Source organism: Camelina sativa, chromosome 14 (genome assembly GCF_000633955.1).
Source record: "Camelina sativa cultivar DH55 chromosome 14, Cs, whole genome shotgun sequence".
NCBI classification, from domain to species: Eukaryota; Viridiplantae; Streptophyta; class Magnoliopsida; order Brassicales; family Brassicaceae; genus Camelina; species Camelina sativa.
Genome location: NC_025698.1, coordinates 13,254,714 through 13,267,410, shown reverse-complemented (window position 1 = coordinate 13,267,410; position 12,697 = coordinate 13,254,714). Strand labels below are relative to the sequence as shown.

At 38.5% G+C, this 12,697-nt stretch overlaps 2 protein-coding genes across 2 annotated transcripts; both read left to right on the top strand.

Moving 5' to 3' along the window:
* Window positions 1-2,714, top strand: LOC104743543 (receptor-like kinase TMK2). The gene is made up of 2 exons (XM_010464610.1): window positions 1-2,128; window positions 2,227-2,714. Exons 1-2 carry the CDS (start codon window positions 1-3, stop codon window positions 2,712-2,714), a joined length of 2,616 nt encoding a protein of 871 aa, XP_010462912.1.
* LOC104743542 (THO complex subunit 2) lies at window positions 3,410-12,695 on the top strand (the record flags this gene model as incomplete). The annotated part of the gene is made up of 26 exons (XM_010464609.2): window positions 3,410-3,535; window positions 3,653-3,850; window positions 3,952-4,077; window positions 4,197-4,238; window positions 4,748-4,807; window positions 5,397-5,459; window positions 5,712-5,792; window positions 6,143-6,214; window positions 6,290-6,337; window positions 6,441-6,509; window positions 6,598-6,731; window positions 6,896-6,971; window positions 7,277-7,470; window positions 7,856-7,936; window positions 8,093-8,285; window positions 8,366-8,596; window positions 8,681-8,761; window positions 8,858-8,977; window positions 9,070-9,129; window positions 9,605-9,732; window positions 10,448-10,544; window positions 10,629-10,757; window positions 11,274-11,377; window positions 11,703-11,883; window positions 12,039-12,205; window positions 12,377-12,695. Coding segments are annotated over exons 2-26 (2,991 nt in total), but the record flags the coding sequence as incomplete, so codon positions are not given.

Here is a 12,697-nt window from a genome sequence, read left to right as displayed (position 1 = left end):
ATGATCATCGCAAAAAGCTTCATCCTTTTGCTCTGTTTCGTCGCCTCTGTGTACGGACAATCATCTAGTCCTGATGCGGCGGCCATGACAGCTCTGAGAAGATCCCTCAAGTTACCTGGAAGTCTCAACTGGTCCGATCCGGATCCTTGTAAGTGGTCGTCGTCCATACAATGCGACGGAAACAACCGGATCACCAAGATTCAAATCGGGAATAAAGGAATCTCAGGAACGTTACCTCCTGATCTCAAAAACCTCTCGTCTTTGATGATTTTCGAGGTCATGCACAACAAAATCACAGGGAAGATTCCTAGTTTTGCCGGGTTGAAATCTTTGAATAGGGTTTATTTTAACGATAATAGTTTCGATTCCATCGACTCTGATTTCTTCGCTAATTTGACGTCTCTTCAGCAAGTGTCTTTGGATAATAACCCCTTTGGTCCCTGGGAAATCCCTCTGAGTTTAAAGGATGCGACTACTCTATCAGAATTCTCCGCTGCCAACTGCAGTCTCAACGGGAAGATCCCGGATTTGGAGTGGGCAAAAACGTTCCCTAGTCTGAACACTCTGTCACTCAACGGGCAGAAGCTAAGTGGGTCGATTTCAGTTCTGCGAAACATGACGGCTTTAACCGAGGTACGGTTGAATAGAAACGAGTTCTCTGGTCCCATCCCGAACTTTTCTGGTCATGTCTCTCTTAAAATTGTCAACATTAGGGACAATCAGCTTACTGGTATTGTACCGTCCTCTCTTACGGAGTTGACATCTCTTTCTGAGGTGGGATTAGGCAATAACTTGCTTCAAGGACCTACACCAAGCTTCAAGGCTAATAACCTTACGCTTGATTTGACTGGGCTCAATAGTTTCTGTTTAGATACTCCAGGTACTCCTTGTGATCCCCGTGTTAACACGTTGCTTTCGATCGTTAAAGCATTTGATTACCCTGAGAAGTTTGCCAGAAGCTGGAAAGGTAATGATCCTTGTAGTAAAAGTCCCAGCTGGTTAGGGATAACATGTATGGGAGGTAACATCACTGTTATCGACTTCGAAAACATGGGACTCAACGGCACTATCTCTCCAAGTTTTCGTAATCTTATGTCTCTTCAGGTTATCAATCTCTCTCGGAATAATCTCAACGGTACTATTCCACAAGAGCTCACTGAGTTGACCAACTTGAAAACTCTAGATGTTTCGAATAATTACTTGTGTGGTAGTAAAGTACCGGGTTTTAACACGACTGTTATTGTAAACACGAGTGGGAATCCTAACATAGGAAAGGGTTGTTCTTCCGGCGGGGATGGCGGCAAGAAAGCAAATGCTTGGAAAATGATTGGTTTTGTTATTGGTAGTTTGTTGGGTTTGCTTCTTATCGGATTTGCTATTTTCTTTTTGGTCAAGAAAAAGAAGCAATATCGTAGGATGCATCCTAAACAACAACGTGGTGATGACCAAGGTGCACTCAAGATTACAATTGGGAACCTGTGTGCTGGTGGTGGTGGAAGTGAAAGTGGATTCAGTGGTAGTGACGCTCATCATGTTGGGGAAAGTGGGAATATTGTCATCTCAATACAAGTTTTGAGGGATGCTACAGATAATTTCGACGAGAAGAATATACTTGGGAGAGGCGGATTTGGAATTGTTTACAAGGGAGAGTTGCATGATGGAACAAAGATTGCGGTTAAGAGAATGGAGCCTTCGATTATAAGTGGGAAAGGTTTAGATGAATTTAAATCAGAGATTGTTGTTCTAACTAGAGTTCGACACCGCAATCTAGTGATTCTTCATGGATACTGCTTAGAAGGAAATGAGAGGCTTCTGGTCTATCAGTACATGCCGCAAGGGACATTAAGCAGGCATATTTTTCACTGGCAGGTAGAAGGGTTGAAGCCACTCGAGTGGACTAGACGGTTGATTATTGCATTGGACGTGGCTAGAGGAGTAGAGTATTTGCATACTTTAGCGCATCAGAGTTTCATACATAGAGATCTCAAACCTTCTAATATTCTTCTTGGAGACGATATGCATGCCAAAGTTGCTGACTTTGGTTTAGTCCGGCTTGCACCAGAAGGCGCACAATCTATTGAGACCAAAATTGCTGGAACTTTTGGTTATCTTGCACCAGAATATGCAGGTATGGTTTTATATGCTTATTATGTTTGTTGTTACTTGTACTAAACTCATGCACCAGAGGAAAATATTGATATCTCTATCTATGTTTGTACATTGCAGTGACCGGAAGAGTTACAACAAAGGTTGATGTCTACAGCTTTGGAGTCATCCTCATGGAGCTACTAACGGGTCGGAAAGCTCTTGATGATAAGCGATCTGAGGAAGAAGTGCATCTTGCCACATGGTTTAGGAGAATGTACATCAATAAAGACTCATTCCCAAAGGCTATCGACGAAACAATTGAGTTCAACGAAGAGACACTTCGAAGCATCAACACAGTAGCTGAGCTTGCCAACCAATGTAGCGCCAGGGAACCGCAACAGAGACCGGACATGAGTCATGTGGTCAACGTGTTGGTCTCACTTGTTCTTCAATGGAAACCAGCAGAACAAAGCGGAGACTCGGAAGATATCTATGGAATCGATTACGACACTCCTCTTCCTCTACATTCCTTTGATTCGACCTTTTTTGGAGTTAATACTCTGACGAGCATACCGTCGCGACCGTCCGAGCTTGACAACACATTCAAATCAGGACAAGGGAGGTAAATGTGTTAGAGAATTAGCTGGAAGGAGAAATGCATTGTTGTTGGATTGAGTTCTTGTTTTAGGTTGAGGGATTGTGTATAGTTCTGGTTGGTTACCTTGTTTTTCAAGTTAGGGTGTCATTTTCGCAAGAGTGGAACGTTTAAATTGGACACGTGCTTTGGTCCCTTGTCGTAGACCAGTTGGATTGGGAAGAAGTTTAGGTTGGGCATTGGCATTTGACTTGAGAATTTTGTTGGAATGATGTATCATTTGACATAGGTCTCTTTGACATATATAATTCGATTTATATGATTCTTTTTTTTCTTTTTTTATGGTTTAAGACATGGTGCATATTCTTGATTATATATATCACAAACAATGAACACATGTGATGCGCAAAAATTAAAATTTAATTTACAGAACATTTTATACATGGTTTGAATACCTTTGCACTATTTTTTTAATATCTTTTAGAAGGACAAAAGATGTAATTAACATTTTTAAAATTTTGACATTGAATGTGGTATTGCCTTAGTCACGCACAATATAATATTATTCATCAAAATATTTTAGTGGACTCAAAAAAATCATATGAGCCCATGGGCCGGTTACAGTTTCAAGCCCAATTAAACAACATCATCTATGCCTAAACCGGATCCGGTTTATATTGAAATAGTACAAACAAACAATACAATGATTTCTACAATTTATTTCTACAATTAGTCCCTCTCCTTCTCTTCAAACAAAACATATCATCACACCGTCATCGTCTTCAATTTACTTCCTCCGTCAAAATCAAATGATCCAAAACCCTAATTTCTCTTTACTGCTCTGATTAAATTGTTCGTTCCTCTCCTTTTTCATCTGTGATACTTTCCCGATATCGGGAAATGCTTGTTTTCTGTTCTCCAATCGAATTTTCCAGCAGTCTAAACCCTATTTTCTTCTTCGTCTTCTAGGGTTTCGAAAAAGGAGGAGGGGAGGAGAGTTGAAAGATATTACACAGAAGAAAGGGGTTAAAGATGTCTCTTCCGCTACTGGAGTGTAAGTACGTGACGGAGGAGTTTGTTCGTGAAGGTAAGAATGGCAACTATGGAACCAAGCTGCCCAGCTCTGTACCGATGCTTCGTTTCCTCTACGAGCTCTGTTGGATTTTGGTATACACACATTCAACACTTGTTCTTCGTACTATCCAAATCACTGCGCGTATATCTTGTTCGAGTTCCTGAAGGTGCCTCGTGATGGATTATATAATCAGGTTCGTGGCGAATTGCCAATTCAGAGCTGTAAATCTGTGTTGGAGTCTGTGGAGTTTTTGGATAAGCCGCCCAGAGAAGAATTAGCTTCTTGTTTTGCCGATGTTGTGACTCAGATTGCTCAAGACGTAGGTTTTTGTTTTTTTTTTAATTACATTGTTTTAGCTTATAGATGATTTTGTGTAAGGGTGTTGATACTGAGCGTTGGATTGTTTTGCTTTCGTCTTGTGTTTACTTTGTTTTGCAGCTTACAATGTCGGGAGATCAACGTTCTCGCCTAACCAAACTGGTCAGTACTATAATTTACTTTACGTTTTGAAATTTGACTGTTGTTTCTACTTCTTAGTCTCGATTAGGAACGATACTTCTAGCTCTTTGAAATTGATTCTTGAATTTGGAGACCACAACAATCATGCAATAGCATTTATATGTCGAATAAATTAGAGCATGTGGTGTCTAGCTATGAGTAGTGTTGTAAGGTTCAACCAACCGGTGGATTGCAAGAATGTTTCTCATTGTAGAAGGTTCCTTCAGCCTAAGGAGCTGAAGCTTTACCCGTAGGGCCTTAGACTCTCTATTAGTGCAGTTTGCTGTTGAATTTTATTGTATGTTTGATCGAAAATCTGAGCTACTGACGTGATTAGTGCCTGAGTTGTTAGCATATGTCATATTTAATCTAATTTGATGATTGCCTACTTCAGTCTGCTTCCTTCAAGTATACTTTATGTTCTCATTTACCATCTCCTCAAGGTTTCTATGCTCACAGCTGTTTACTGATCAGTTGTTTTTCATTTGTAGGCGAAATGGCTTGTGGAATCACAGACAGTCTCTCAAAGGCTTTTCCAAGAGCGTTGTGAGGTAAACATTATGTTACGTTCAGTCAATGAATAATCAGGAAAATGCCGAATAAACAGGGTAGTAAGAAGAGAATCTTTATATTGGTAGTACTTAGAACGAGAAATACAGCTCTCAGAGGTTTCCTTATAGAGTCCCCTCTTATTCCCCCTTAACTTTCACTTAGTTCTCGATAACTCCCTCACTGGCACCCCTCATATATATAGCATTTGCACTATGCAATCCTACTCCCTATTATAGAAACGGTAGCAGAAACACGTTTAGAGTAATAGGTAGAGACTGCTAACTCATGGTTGTTGTAGCTGCTAAGGTAGTTATAGAAGTTAACTGCAAGGGTGAAGCCTATTCCTGAAGCCACAATAATCCCATAGAATGTAAAAAGGTCCTCTCAAAACCAGTGGACCAGCTGGTCTCACTAAATAGCCTCTTTACCTTGTTGTTGGTGTAAAAGATAGGAGGGTGCAGGCCCTGAAATGTATCAGATTATTCCCATTTTGAGTAGTTTGTCCCAGCTAACCTCTCTATTTTCTTGATCAGTAAGAAATTAACTTTTCTGATGGCGCTGATGATTGATTTCTTTATTCCCTTTTAGGAGGAGTTTCTCTGGGAAGCTGATATGGTTCAGATAAAGGCTCAAGACTTGAAGGGGAAAGAGGTGAGGACTTCACACTTCTGTAACTGCTGTGTTAATGTGACATACAGCAGTTGCTATAGGGTTAGCGGTGATAATATGATATAATAGTATCTTGTTTAGTCATCATTGCAGCTGCTCTGTGGTCTGATTTACGTAATAGTTGGCCTGAGTGAGTTGCTATTGCGGAAGATTAATACATATATGAATTTCTTCTTTACCAGTGTAACTGCTACTCATTGTTCAGAAATAACAATTGTGGTTTGTGCTACTCAGGTGCGATTAAACACTCGTCTTCTGTACCAGCAGACAAAGTTCAATTTACTCCGTGAAGAAAGTGAGGGATATGCGAAATTGGTTCGTTATTGAAGATCTCCAGCTTTTTTATCTATTGTCGTTCTTCCTGCCAATATCGTTTCTATGCTCTTTTCTTAGATACTCTTTACTTGTTAGACCCTTTGAAAACGCATTTTAAGAAATGCTCCTGAATTTTTGGAAGGGATGATCTTTTTGAAAATGCTGATTTGGCCTTCCTTTTTTCACACGGTTCGAGTTGGAATGCATGTCTCCTACTAGTTCAATTATATTATAGCTAGGGAGAGTAGTAAACATATTTTCTCAGCAGATTTTCTATTGATTTGTGTAGTTTGTTTGAATCAGATTGTACATACCCAACTTATTACAGTAGTTTCTGTTGTGGAGTGCAGGTCACCCTTTTATGCCGAGGATCGGCAAGTTCTTCGCACAATGCATCAGCAGCAACGATGGGAATTATCAAGGTTTTGATTTGGCCAGTACATTATATTTCGCATATGTATTCCATTTACTTCTTCTGAACTTTTGTTTTGTTGCAGTCATTAATTGGGCATTTTGACCTGGATCCGAACCGTGTTTTTGACATTGTAAGTTTTCACTGTCAGTTCTGTCATATTTTTGTTTGATATCACATAATGCATCGATTTGTCCTTCGCTGTTAGTAATGTTCCCTTTGTTTTTGATGAATAGGTTTTGGATTGCTTTGAAATTGAACAAGATTACGACACATTCCTCAATCTAATTCCTATCTTTCCCAAGGTTTGGAATGTCTCCTCGTATTTTTATATTCTAATGCTTAGCCCGAGAGATTATTTTTTTTACTAAAACAAAACTCTTTTATATGCAGTCTCATGCTTCACAAATTCTTGGATTTAAATTTCAATACTATCAGAGATTAGAGGTGAATAGCCCTGTTCCAGTTGGGCTCTATAAGCTTACAGCCTTGCTAGTAAAGGAAGACTTTATCAATCTTGAAAGCATGTGAGTACTTTTCCTTCAGCTGGTTTGAATCATTACTTATTTTAGCAGTGCACTGATTCCATGATTATCGTATTGCTATATTCTATGTGCCTCTTATAAGTGAAGCTATACTATATATATAGACCTTATGTTCTTATTCTGTTTTACCTGACTGTTGTGAACAGATATGCACATCTGCTACCTAAGGACGAGGAAATATTTGAGGATTATAATACTTCCTTTGCAAAGCGAGTGGAAGAGGTACAGTTCAAAATATGAGCTCGGCCTTAAGATACTTATAGATGCATGCTTACAGATGTTTTATGATAGTTTTGTTCTGGCCTAGCTTAGGTTGTCTATATGTTTCTTCTGAGTTAAACTGGTTTCATCTACTCTTGGATAATCTGCTCATCTTGCCTTTGCAAATTTTAATAATGAATAATTACTTAGATACGAAAAATTTCTCTGTCTTCCTGGAAGCCAGTCAATTATTTGTTGTTTTTGAGGTCTTACGTTCATATCTTTATTTATGAGTTATGATTTTACAAGTCCTTCATTTTCTACAGGCCAATAAAATTGGAAAGATTAATCTCGCTGCTACTGGGAAGGATCTTATGGAGGATGAGAAGCAAGGAGATGTCACAGTAGATCTCTTTGCTGCTTTAGACATGGAAACTGATGCTGTTACTGAGCGATTACCAGAGCTTGAAAATAATCAGACTCTGGGCCTCCTTAATGGTTTCCTCTCTGTGGACGACTGGTATGTATACCATTCATTTTGTTTTACTTAACAAATCCATTGTCATTAAACAAGTCCATTTGGTTTAAGGAACACATTTCTCGAACCAGTGCATGTGGAATTTTAAGTTATATTCTTCATGAGCGTGAGATTTGTTCTTGGACTACTCTGTATGTGATTGTTGATTTTGTGATAATTGCATCACCTTTTATTACTTGAACTTGAGGACATGTTGGATGACTGTTACTGGTGAATTCGGTAGTCATGAAAATTTGTTTACATTCTAATTTATTACACACGAAGCTATTTTGTATAATTAGTTTATATTAAAGGCTTACTTTTCACACTTCCCCTTTCTGCGCTCTTATTTTTTTTGTTTTGGACTTTAACTCTTACTTCGTCTCAGGTATCATGCCAATATCTTGTTCGAGCGTCTTGCCCCTCTTAATCCGGTGGCTCACAATCAGATTTGTAGTGGCTTGTTTAGGTTAGTGAGTAATATTTTAGCTCAGACTATTTTGTACCCAGATGTATAGCAGCTTCATTCTTCATATCTTCAGCTATATGTATCACCGAAGAGAGACTGCAGCTCTGGCCAATTATCTAAGATGACAACAATGATCTTTTTGGTCTATGTTCTCAGGCTTATAGAGAAGTCGATTACTCATGCTTATCGCATTGCACGTCAGACACGTTTTCAAAATTCTTCTTCTGGGGGCACAGAAAAGATCACACACACTGCTAATAAGACTTGTCTAGACCTTCCGAAAGAAGTGTTTCAGATGCTTGTTACTGTTGGACCCTACCTGTATCGCAATACACAACTACTGCAGAAGGTGCACTGACCTTTAAAATACTGAATGTTCTATACAAAAGATTGAAGATTAAGGCTGATATATATTTATCGTTGTGACAGATTTGTAGAGTATTAAGGGTTTACTACGTGTCGGCCTTAGATCTTGTTCGCGATGGGTCTTCAAATCAAGAAGGTAGTGTATATGAAGTTTCTCGTGTGCACCTGAAGGAAGTTAGGTTGAGAGAGGAAGAAGCTCTAGGAACATGCCTTCTACCATCGTTACAGTTAGTACCTGCAAATCCAGCAGTTGGCCATGAGATCTGGGAAGTGATGAGTCTCCTTCCATATGAGGTTGATTTGCTTATGCTTGTTTGTTCCATATATATGTTGTTTAGAACGTTTTGGTAAACCCTGCTGATTAATTTTTGTATTTAGGCTCGTTATCGCTTATATGGTGAGTGGGAAAAGGACGATGAGCAGAATCCTTTGTTGTTGGCAGCAAGACAAGTGTCAAAGGTATAGCAGTATGACTTCTTCGACCAGTTATTTTCACACAACACAAGTGGAAATATACATCCTTCAGATCCTCAGGATACTATTATTGTATGTCAGTTGGATACTAGAAGAATATTGAAACGGCTTGCAAAAGAAAATTTGAAGCAGTTAGGAAGGATGGTGGCAAAACTAGCTCATGCCAATCCCATGACAGTGCTTCGAACAATTGTAAATCAGGTGTCAATCTACTACAAACTGTGCTTTGCTTTTATTTTTTTGTAATCAAATTGTTTCAGACGGGGCTAATTGTCAGATTCTTGGTTCAACAGATTGAAGCATACAGAGATATGATTGCTCCTGTTGTGGATGCCTTTAAGTATTTGACACAGGTCCGTGACGCCTATTTTTTTTCTCTCTTTTTTTGTATGCTATGCTCTTATTCACCTTCTGCCCTTACTCTCCTGAGGTTATGTTCATTTGTTCAAAATAGAAGTAATTTTAATGAGATAGACGGATTGTCTTTTTGCCAGTAATTAGGATTTGCCTTTGTAGGGTTTCTACTGATATATGTTACACATTCATTCTGGGGTAGGTTTAGAATGTGGGATACAGGAATTTGTTGGTTTGGTTGATATACTCAAACATGAGCCTTTGAAGTAAGTAACAATGAAGTGAGATAGTCATTGTAAATTGGGATGCATTCAGATGTTTCCTATTTCCTAATATTCTAACATATGTTTTCCATGAGTTTTTTATTTTATTTGACGCTCTAGTACATTTGAGACAGTCTGTCATGTGTTTCGTTGTTTTTGAGATGCTCTGCCTCCATTATGTACGCTCTGATGCTTTATTCCTGATGCACAGCTTGAGTATGATATCCTGGAATATGTCGTGATTGAGAGACTGGCACAAAGCGGGCGAGATAAACTAAAAGACGACGGGATTAATTTATCAGACTGGCTTCAATCTTTGGCATCATTTTGGGGTCACCTGTATGTGTTCTTCTTTGGAATCATTACTACATGCTATAAATAGTTTCAGTACGCTTTTAGAGATATAGTTGTTTTTTATGGGTGTTTTACTTCTTTTGTCACTGCTTGCAGCAGGCATATTTCAGTTATGCAAAAGATAGAAAAGAAAAGTGCAGTATTATTTTTATGTAAAGCTGTTAAAGAGTGAACTTGCAATTCTGATGTTCGAAACCATTGTGCTTACGTAGTGAAATTTGATGGTACTCTTTCCATTTTGGTTGGTTCATTTTGGATTTCCTTTCGGTTTACCACTTCAATCGTTTCGACAACTAGTTATAGAATAATGTAACTATCAGTTGTATATGGTAGTGATATAGGTTACTGGAATTTTGCGTAACATTTACTTGCTGCAGAAGTTGAGGAGCTTCATATTGCTCACATTATATATGCTAGTCCTTTTCCTGATAGGATGAAGGGTGCTTTACTTTAGCCGTTAGTTTTTTCATGTGTTCCTCTTATTAGTTTTCTTCATATGTCTCTTTTATTTTTAAATCTAGGGTGTTGTGGCTGGTAACTTCTTCACATGAGGGCTCTATGTTTTTCTTTGACTGCCACTAGAATATTAACATTCCGTCAATTTTTTGACTGCAAGATGCATATACAGCATTATTAAGAAAGTATAAAAGCTATACTGCCATCTTTTTGGATTGTTTTTTAACAAAATCATGTTATCCAGGTGTAAGAAGTACCCATCAATGGAGTTAAGGGGTCTTTTCCAGTATCTCGTGAACCAGTTAAAGAGGGGCCAAGGGATTGAGCTTGTTCTTCTTCAGGTACCCTTTTGGTTTTATTGCCAAATTCTTATGAGTCAGCGTATTCAGCCTAATGGGGCGGACTGTAATTTATAATTATTGTAGGAACTGGTCCAGCAGATGGCAAATGTACAATACACTGAGAACCTTACTGAAGATCAGTTGGATGCTATGGCAGGAAGTGAGACTTTACGTTATCATGCAACATCCTTTGGCATGACGAGGAACAACAAGGTTTGTCTTTTTAGATCCTCAAAACTTCAAATTAACATATTGAATCCTGAAAGAGCCAAGCATTGGTCTACCATATGTGCCTTAATTTGCTTATTGCTGTTAGAGAAAGTTACCAATGTTGTCCGTTTGAAATTGGGTTCTTTATTTTCAGTAATCTGAAGGAAGCTAATTGATTTGGTTATTTTCAAGCTTGATCCCCTACATCTTCGTATTAGCTCATCGTTTTACATCTATATATGCTAACACCGTGGGGGGTCTTATTTATGCATTTGCATGAATACATGTTTTTACAAACATGTGTGCGGGTTGTGGAAAATTTGTTTTATTTGAAGGCATTCATTTAGAATGTCTGGTCTAGTAAGAAACGCTTTGTACTTCTTTAGATGATGGGCTCTATGCAGATAAAAACATATGTGCTTGCGGTAGTGGCATCAGTATTAATAATCTTTGTTTATTTACCTCCGAGATCATTGAAGTATCTTAGTTCTTCCTGATTTATCTTCCTGGTTATTTCAGGCACTTATCAAATCATCAAACCGTCTACGAGATTCTTTACTTCCAAATGATGAACCAAAGTTAGCTATCCCCCTTTTGTTACTTATCGCCCAGCATCGTTCTCTGTAAGTTTACAAATCTGAACTCACGAAAATTGTTTGACATTTGGAAGTGTGCATTAATTGTTTGCATGGAGCATACAAGTATTTACTGGAACAGCATGCCCATGTTTCTACATCATATACCTGGAAACATAAATAGCTATGGAAAAGAAAATCGGTGTCTAAAATTTACATATTTACTTTGTAGATTTTTCATTTTTTTTGGTGTGACTACGGACAATGTTCCTATCTCTAAATTGAGTATGTGTGCTGTGCACTTGCTCGTTTAGTCAATAAACCATGCTGTTTGGGATTAATTCTATTATAATGTAAACTACCTGATATGCAGAATTGTGGTGAATGCGGATGCCCCATATATTAAGATGGTCACTGAACAGTTCGACAGATGTCATGGAATTCTCCTCCAATACGTGGACTTCCTTTCTAGTGCTGTCAGTCCTGCTACTGCTTATGCTCGGCTGGTACCTTCGCTTGATGAGCTTGTTCACACATACCATCTCGAGCCAGAGGTTTCTTGATCTTTTTTCTCTTTGTTCATTACCCTTGTGTTACCTCATTTTTCAACAATATGGATTTCATGACTTTAACTTATGTATTTCTGGTCTATATCTTTAGCTATTATTGCCGCCTTAAATCCATACTTATGTTCTAAATCCCATGCCAGGTCGCTTTTTTGGTATTTCGCCCTGTGATGAGGCTCTTCAAGTGTCGACGGAATGGTGATGTTTCATGGCCTTTGGATAGTGGGGAATCTATGGATGCGGATTCTGAAATATCAGAGTCTGAGAGTTCTATGATTCTCGATGTCGGTGCATCTGAAAAAGCTGTAACGTAATATTTCAACTCAACCTGTATAGTATATTTTGTTGTTTTAGCAATACTCTGTACGTGATGTCTATTTGTAGTTTCAAATAGTCTCTTTCTGAAGATATGTAGTTTCTCTCGCTGATAAAGAGTTAGTTGTTATAATTTTATTTAATTACCTCATCAATGTGTTTGCAGGTGGTCTGATGTTCTTGATACAGTAAGAACAATGCTGCCGTCAAAAGCTTGGAATAGTCTATCGCCAGACCTCTACGCTACTTTTTGGGGGCTTACGCTTTATGATCTCCATGTTCCCAGAAATCGTTATGAGTCTGAGATATCTAAACAGCATGCTGCCCTTAAGACACTTGAAGAGGTTGCTGATAATTCTAGCTCAGCAATTACGAAGAGAAAAAAAGAGAAGGAAAGGATTCAAGAGTCTCTTGATCGTCTAACCGGTGAACTGAAAAAGCATGAAGAACATGTTGCTTCTGTCCGTAGAAGGCTTTCACGTGAAAA

Coding starts and splice junctions, on each gene's coding strand:
- LOC104743543 (XM_010464610.1), top strand. CDS start 1: ATGATCATCGCAAAAAGCTTCATCCTTTTGCTCTGTTTCGTCGCCTCT. Junction 2,129..2,226: donor TCTTGCACCAGAATATGCAG/GTATGGTTTTAT, acceptor TGTACATTGCAG/TGACCGGAAGAGTTACAACA.